The sequence below is a fragment of the Bactrocera tryoni genome, chromosome 3 (genome assembly GCF_016617805.1).
Source record: "Bactrocera tryoni isolate S06 chromosome 3, CSIRO_BtryS06_freeze2, whole genome shotgun sequence".
Lineage (NCBI taxonomy): Eukaryota > Metazoa > Arthropoda > Insecta > Diptera > Tephritidae > Bactrocera > Bactrocera tryoni.
Window position 1 is genome coordinate 27601814 of NC_052501.1, and position 8792 is coordinate 27610605.

Consider the following 8792-nt stretch of genomic DNA (forward strand, 5'->3'; position numbering starts at 1 on the left):
AATAATTAATACCGTTATAAATTCCGAGATCTAAATAGTGGTTCGGGATTTCTTCTACACTTCGGGATTTGTTAAAAATGGTGAAATCTACGTTTTTTTTTATTAATTTCCCAAAAAAAAATTTTAATCTCGTTATAAATCCCAAAATCTATATAATATTTCGGGACTCTACACTTCGGGATTACACAAAAATTTTCAAAGCAGAAATATTTTTTATTAAATTCTTAAACAATAATTTGATCCCGAAATATAAACAATTATAAACCCCACAATCTAAATAATATATTTAAATACTATTTCGGGATTACCTCCACACTTCGGAATTACAAAAAAATTAATATGCGAAACATTATTTTTATTAAATTCTCAAAAATTAATGTGAACCTCGTTATTAATCCCGAACTATATATATTATATCGGGATTCTATACTTCGGGATTACACACAAATTTTAAGATCCGAAATATTTTTTATTAAATTCTCCAAAAAATAATTTGAACCCTGTTATTAATTCCGAAATTTATATAATATTTCGGGATTCTATATAGTACTTCGGGATTACACAAATATTTTATGTTTAGAAATATTTTTTATTAAATTCAAAAATACTAATTTGTACCCCGTTATTAATCCCGAAATCTTTATAATAATTCGGGATTACACACAAATTTTAAAATCAGAAATATTTTTTATTTAAATCTCCAAAAAATAGTTTGAACCCTGTTATTAATCCCGAAATCTGTATAACATTTCGGGACTCTACACTTCGGGATTACATAAAAATTTTTAAACCTGAAATATTTTTAATTAAATTCTCAAAAAATAATTTGAATCCCGTAAAATCCCGAAAATATTTCATGCTACCATATACACTAAACTAGTATAGCATTAAAAAAAAGAAATATAGCGATGCTAAAACTAATAACTGAAAACAGAAAAACAAAAAAAAAAAAAAACAATCGTACGTCATTCGCATAATCTGCAAAAGCATGACAGAATCACATTTAAAAAAAAAAAAAATTAAGAGAAATAGAAAAAATAACAAAACATAAAAATTATAATAATAATGATTTCATATAGTTTTGTGTTGTATAGAAATCAAAGCAGCAGCGCACGAACAAAAACAATAAATAAAAAAACAACAAAGTTCCTTCACACATTCGATCGATACCCGCCCTCCCGCATTTGCCCAAGCCTTGCGACATCATTCCAAAGCATTGGGTCAATATCCAAAAATAGTAAGCATCACATTCGATTTGATGGCATATTTAGCGCAGTCACTTAAGTTGATTTCTCGCTAATCTCTTGTCATAGTTGCGACATAATACAACAACAACAACCACATCAGCAAAAAAAAAAAACAAAAACAACAACAGCCCCACTCGACTTTATAGCCATGTTCTATAAAAGCGGGGAATGTTGTTGACGCATAATACCACTTGTTGTTGTTGTTGTTTTTATTAGTTTTTCTACTTTATTTTATGATTTGCCAATGACAATAATGTCATTAAATCATTTAAGCCACAATAAAACTTGATCGAAATTATTGTTTATGACAGAAGCACCGAATCACTCACTAATCGAATGAGTTGTGGTTTTTGTTGTTGTCGCGTACAAATACAAATTATAATAGTAAAACTATATATTCACACACACATATACACATACATATATGCTTATTTGCTCTGCTGAAACATCTGGCTGACCGAGGTGAGACATTTTTGAGGTGGCAATGAGAAGAAAACAGTTTCTATACGAGGATTGCTCGATAAGTTGGAAGACTTTAGCTTGAGCAGCATATTTTTTTGTTAAAGTCAAATTATTACTTCCTCAAACTTGATAGATTTATTAAGACACCTAGTTCCACTTCCTTTTTACTCTATCCTTTCTTTTTTTCAAAGTATGAGCTTATAAATACGAGTATTAGCGGCATCCGTTCTACGTCTCTTACCCACAAGACATGTTCTTTTTTCAAGCAGCAGAACTAAGAAGGGCTTTACTGAACTCTCTAGGTTACTTTAAGTTGTACTCTTACGAAAAAAAATTATTTCCGCAAACATTATTTTCTTTATATTTAGAAATGGTGTTCCACAGCTCAGCGGACAACGGTCTCTGCTGAACAGAGGTACTCCGTAAGTCCTAGGTTTTATTCCACTTTTCAACCAACATCAAAACGTGTTTTTTCTAATAATGATTTCCACAACTTCTCAAAGTCATTTTGAGGCGATAGAGAGCCAATATATGTATTGAATATCTTCACGAAATACATTTTTAAATCCGAGTAAAATTCATCCGCTAACCTCTTGCCTACCTCAAAGGCCAAATGTTTGGGGAACAGACTCATAGATTGAACAGAAGAAATTTCTCATGGAAATTCGTTGGATTTTTATACGCTGAACTATATCATGCAACTCTTGGTTTCATCTTCTTCGATATTTATCTTTCACGCGAATGATTCCAAACACCTTGTGGAGAAGAGTTTTCTCGAATACTCCAAGTGCTTTCTTTTTTCGGTTCGTCATTGTCCTTATTTCTGCGCCATATATTAAGGCAGCAAACCTTTTTTTTATTGGCGTAGACACCGCTTACAAGATTATAGCCGAGATTACAACAGCACGCCAGTCGTTCTTCATTTCGCTGTTTGGCGTCCATTGGAGTTCACAAGTGTAGCCAGATCCTTCTTTACCTGATCTTTCTAACTGAGTGGAGGTCTTCCTCTTCTTCCACTAGCCGATATTGCGTCGAATACTCTCAAAGCTAGAGTGCTGCCGCTTAATTCACTGAACTATGTTCACGTCGTCGTATATCTCGTACAGCTCATCATTTCATGGACTCCGGTAAAGGACCATATATATTCCGCAGAACCTTTCTCAGTTGTTGCCATCGTCCATGCCTCTGAAGAAGGACGTGAATAATAATAACAATAACTTATAGAGTTTGGTCTTTGTTCGTCGAGAAAGGACTCGCTGCTTTTCAGTTCTCAAGTGATCCAAAAGTAACACCCATTAGCAGGAGTTATGCTGCGCTTGACCTTAGGGCTTATATTATTAGTGCAATTTCGCTGGTTCCAAAATATGCGAAGTCCTTAGCTTTTTCATATTTATAGTAGTATCGTAGTTCCGAAAAGGCGAGGAATCCTCATACGTGGTCTCCTCGTGCGGCATCTTGCCCTCGTTCACCACTTAACAAGAGGTTGGTTAAACTTGGAAAAGCCTATACTAATGGATCTGTTATTAAGGTCTACGATGTCAATATCATCCGCGTAGACCAATAGTATTTATTGTATTTTGAGAGTAGACAGTGCCACTGCGCTTCTGATTGGCGGCACGTTTTAATTTTTCTAGCATTTTAGTTAAGAAAATGTAGGAGTGGGAACCATCCTGTCTAAAACCTGGTCTAGTATCGATCGGCACGGAGAGACTCTTCCCGATTTCGTGTTCCCTTTCCTTGGATTTTCAGCAATTGCCTAACAAGACAATTCTTATAGCACGACTTGACTAGAACAACCTAAATTTTTACCAATTTTCATTAAAATCAAAGGAAACCGTTTTGAAAACAATAGTGCATAAAATTTTTATCCGGAAAAACTGTATTTTAGCCGAATTTAGATTTGATGTCCAACTTTAGTTGAAGCTTAACTGCTTGATTTTACTTGAGAATTCCATTCTCTTTCAGGTTGCAAGATCAACGGACAAACGGTGGCCGAGGGTCAAGAGGTAGTCGGCTCGATAGACGATCGTTGTATGGTATGTCAGTGTTCGCAAAACGAGCTGACATGCGCTAAGAAAACATGTCCCATACTCCAGTGCCCCATCTCAAAGCAAACGCAGAATCCCAACGAATGCTGTCCACGCTGTACCGAACAACGGGAATTCATGCCGGTATATGGTAAGTAAACGCTATGAATACCATAAAATATATATTTATATTTATATATGTATGTAGTTTAATGAGACAAAGAGCTGCCGTAATTTCGTCAGTAAGATTCAACAATATTTTACAAAATTTTCTTTTTTCCTCACAAACTACTCCCCGACAGGCAAGTGCATTTTCAACAACAAGGTCTACTACGACAAGACGCAATTTATGCCCGACCGTTGCACCAACTGCACCTGCAGCAACGGCACCTCGATCTGTCAGCGCAACACCTGCCCCATACTGGAGTGCTCGCCCGAGTATCAGGAAATGGACGGTTGCTGCCCGCGTTGCATCACCTCCGAGGTGCGTAACGAATGCATACACAAGGGTGTGACCTACATGAATAATGAAACATGGAATTTAGGACCCTGCCGTTCGTGTCGCTGCATTGCCGGACAAATACGTTGCTCAGAGATGCGTTGTCCGCCGTTGAAATGTAACTCCAACGAAGTGAAGAAAACATTGCCGGGTGAGTGTTGTCCGCGCTGCATAGAGACGCCCGGTACATGCACCGTCTTCGGCGATCCACACTTCAAAACGTTCGACGGCAAATTCTTCAGCTTTCAGGGTTCATGCAAGTATCTGCTAACGGCCGACTGTCACGACAAAACATTCTCCATACGTTTGACGAACGATGGACGCGGCACGAAACGTTCGTCTTGGGCGAAAACGGTAACGCTGAAGATGGGCGGCATGCGCGTCACTTTGGGTCAGAAAATGCGCGTCAAAGTGAACGGCAGTCTCGTGATACTGCCGTATAGCGGCGCAACGGGCACACCGATTGTCAACATCGAACGACTGGGCGAACACATAATGCTGCAAACCGATTTGGGTTTGAAACTCGAATGGGACGGCAACAATTTCCTACAAGTGACCGCACCGACCGCCTACAAAAAGAAGCTATGCGGTCTGTGCGGCAATTACAATGGCATCGGACGTGATGATCTCAGCAGCCGTGATGGCAATAATCACACCGATAAGGAGGTATGGCGTTTCGCCAACTCCTGGAAAGAAGGCGGACCGAAAGCATGTTCGCGACGTGTGGAAAAGATATCGGCGCGTCCCAATTGTAAGGAGCGCAAAGCGAACGCCGCCTGTCGGTGGCTGCGCGAATCTGAAGTATTCGGTAACTGTGATAATAGACTAAATCCCAATAACTATTTTGACGCGTGCAAGATGGACGTGTGCGAGTGTCCCAATCGCATGTGTCATTGTGACAGTTTCGCGGCCTACGCGCACGAATGCCGACGCCTCGGTGTCGAAGTGTCGGAAGAGTGGCGCAAGCGCACCAAATGCCCGGCGGGTATGTGGCGCCGCAATGCAACCAAAATGGCGCTGCTGCAGCATCATCAACACATTGGCGGTGGTGGCGGCGGCGTCAGTAATGGTGTGCGCAGTGGTGCGCAAGCGCGTCGTCGCAAGCACCACCAACAGCAAAAGCAGCAGACACAACAACAACTGGAACGGCAGCTGCAGCTGCACGTGCCGAAGAGTCTGCTGGCGCACAAGTCGCCGAATCGAACGCCGCCGCCGTTACATTGAGTTGCGAGTGGGGCTACCACCTGCGCATACATACATACATTCAACACTAAGCTATCTTAGGCTATGAGTAATACACATACGTATATAAACACATACATACATACAAATAAGTTATGAATTTTATATTTAGCTAGAAAAACGTGAAATATTATTTATAAAAAAGTAGGCGTGAAAGCACATTGCTTCAGCTCAGCTAATTTAAGCTTATATATGTGTGTGTGTGCGTTGATTATTTTGTAATTATAAAGCACCTGCGTTGTATTTGTATGTGTATTTGTAAACGTAATTGAAGCATCACTGTTTTCTGTGCTGTTTTATACCACTTTGCTATTATTATTATAACTGTTATACTTAATTATTACTCAGTTAGTTCTTATTTAAGCCTAATTCTATAAATGCTAAGTGTATATATGTATTAGTAGCTCTTATGTGTGTTTACTGTATATTTTATTCTAAGTACTATAGCGAAATTCGTCTACTTCAACCGTAACGGTTCCTAACTCACACATGCATATACTAATAAACTTACATATATTTGCATGTACTCACCAACACACTCATATACACTTACATGCACACCCATTTGCATGCAAAAGTCGGCATGCCCGTCTCCCCTGCGAAATGAGTAGCGCAAATGGCACGCCTGTGTCAAGACACTCACACTGCAAGGCCTTTTCCCATTTCTCCATTGAAGCCAAGCTCACAAATGTTCTTAAATTTGTTTTTTAATTACTACTTGCTAAAGTAGCAGTCATAAAATGCTTTTGTGACGTGACATTAAGCACGATTTTCAGCTATTGATTCACCGTTTTCAAAGAAATACTGTTACAATGTTATTTTGTACTCTATTTATTACTTTTTCTCTATAGTTGCAAATATTGGGTAGTCGAAAAAGTCTTTTCGTATTTCTAATCAAATTTCAACTGTTTTGTAATTTTTTTTTTTTCATAACTTTTTCTTTATACTATTTCAAATAATTTTACTCTTTTTATAACTTATTTGTTATTACATTTTATCGTTATGTATTTAAATTTTATTTTAATTAAATTTTTTGTTGAATTTTTTAAATTTTATTTTTTGTATTAATTGCATATTTTTTATTTTAATACTTGTTGACAATAAATATCTTTTTTAATTTTAATTTATTTTTATAAACATTTAGTTCATTTTAATTGCTTCAAATAATTTGTTTTTTTCGTTGCGAATTTATTACTTAAATTAATTAAAATTTTTGTACTTGCTATTAATTTTTTAAATTTTTTTATTGTTTTTTTAAATTTTTTTTAAATTTATTTAAAATGTTTTTATTTTGTTTTTTTTTATCTTTCTTCTTGCAAATAATTTTTATTTTTTTATGCAAATATTTTATTTTACATGGTTTTTGTTTGTTAATAACTTTTTTATTTATTATGTTTGTAGATAAATGTTCTCTTTTAATGCCTTATAACAAAAAAATATTTTTAATTTTGATTATTCATTAAATAATTAATTATTAAATAATTAATTTCAATTAATTTTTTTGCACTTGCTTTTACCCTTTTTTAATCTTTTTTTTTTTGTACTTGCTATTACTTGTCTATAATTTTTATTCCTTATACTTGCAAATAGTTTTTAATTTAAATAATGTAGTATTAATTTTTAATTTTATTATTTTCATTAATTTTTATTCTTATACATATATTTTTTTTTACTTTTTCTATTAATTTTCATATTCTTTGTTTTAATTACTTAGTATTAATTATTATTTTTGTTCATACTATTTGTATTATATTGTTTTTATCAATTTTAATTCAATTAATTTTTTTTATTTATATAGACTTTTATAACTTATTAAACTAATTTTTAATATTGTTATTTTCGTTAATTTTTGTATTTATATATGTATATATGTATGTATATTTATTGTTAATTTTATAATTGTCATATTTTTTATTTTAATTAATTTGTAATTTTTTATTTTATTTTTTTAAACAGTACTTTTATTGAAATTTTGTTTTTTTTAAATTTCAGGGAGAATTTAATAATTTTAATTAATTCATTTTTTTGTTTGTACTTGCTATTATTTTTATTTTTTATTTTTATACCTCATACTTGCAAATAATTTTTAATTAAACCAATTTGTATTCTTTTATATTTTAATTTATTTTCGTTTTTATATTTAATGTTTTTAAATAATTATTTTCAATTTAAAATTTTTATATTGTTTAATTTTTTATGATTATTATTACTTTTTTCTTTAATATTACTTCTACTTATTCTACTTTTACTTGTTTAAATTACAAAATTAAATTATTTTATTTTTTTTTAATTTCGTATTTTATTATTTATTAAAAAAAAGTAATTACAAATTTTAGGAATAAAAAATAATATTTTTTAGTTAATTATTATTTAATTAAATGGCTTGATAATTTTAATTATTTAATAATTAAGTAAACATTTTTTTTTCTACTTCTATAAATTACATGGAAATTATAACATAATTTAATAAACACTATTTTTTTATTATTCTTATATATTAATATATATAAATATTTTTTTAATAAATAACGAAATACTGAAATTCAAAAAAATTAAAATCATTTATTTTTGTAATAAATAACAAAATATAAAATTTAAATAAATATTATTTTTTTTATTCTTTAATTTTTAAAATCATTTTTTTTGTAATAAATAACAAAATATTTTATTTTAATTTTATTTAATATTTTTTATTTTATGCAATTAATATTGTTATTGAGAACCACCCATTTTCATAAGTTTCATCACATTTTCTTTGTTTTTTATATTTTAATTTAGATCTTTTACTTCTTATTTTCTGCTTTTGCATGCAGAAATTAATTAAGTAAACTGTTTGGCATTTGTAGCGTTTGATTTTTTTTATAAAATATATATTTTTTTGCTACAAATTGCAGCAATCGACTTTTTTACGCGAGTGTATGACGCAGTATTCAGAAAAAAATCACAATAACACTATTTTAGCTTAAGCAAAAAAAGTAAGTCTTCTTTGCCGGCAAAATACTTTTTTCACATGCTTTTATGCACTAATGTGAACTCTCTTACATTGGCAACGCTGTTGAGAATACACACACATACATTCATAGAAACGAAAAACGAAATAGAAAAAATCAAAAAATTTAAAAAAAATAATTGAACTTCACAATAATCTAAGACATTTAAGCTTAAGCTTAATTTAATTGCGCCCAAGTGCGCTTAACTGTATGTGTAGTATGTATTTGTACTCATGCGGTTTGATTCATTTAAGAATACTTAAAAGTCCTCTTCATTAAATTGGTCTATGTTAGACTTTCCATTGCGCGCACAAAATTAATACAT

The 8792-nt window shown here is 32.4% G+C and overlaps 1 protein-coding gene across 1 annotated transcript in view; it reads left to right on the forward strand.

Annotated features, from left to right (window-relative positions):
- Positions 1–5498, forward strand: part of LOC120770032 (BMP-binding endothelial regulator protein) — a 54884-nt gene extending 49386 nt beyond the window's left edge. Inside the window, exons 6-7 of the mRNA XM_040097142.1 lie at positions 3675–3887; positions 4039–5498. Coding sequence (XP_039953076.1) covers positions 3675–3887; positions 4039–5459 — 1634 coding nt within the window. The 3' untranslated portion in view covers positions 5460–5498. The remainder of the gene's footprint in view (positions 1–3674; positions 3888–4038) is intronic.
- Positions 5499–8792: the final 3294 nt, after the last annotated feature.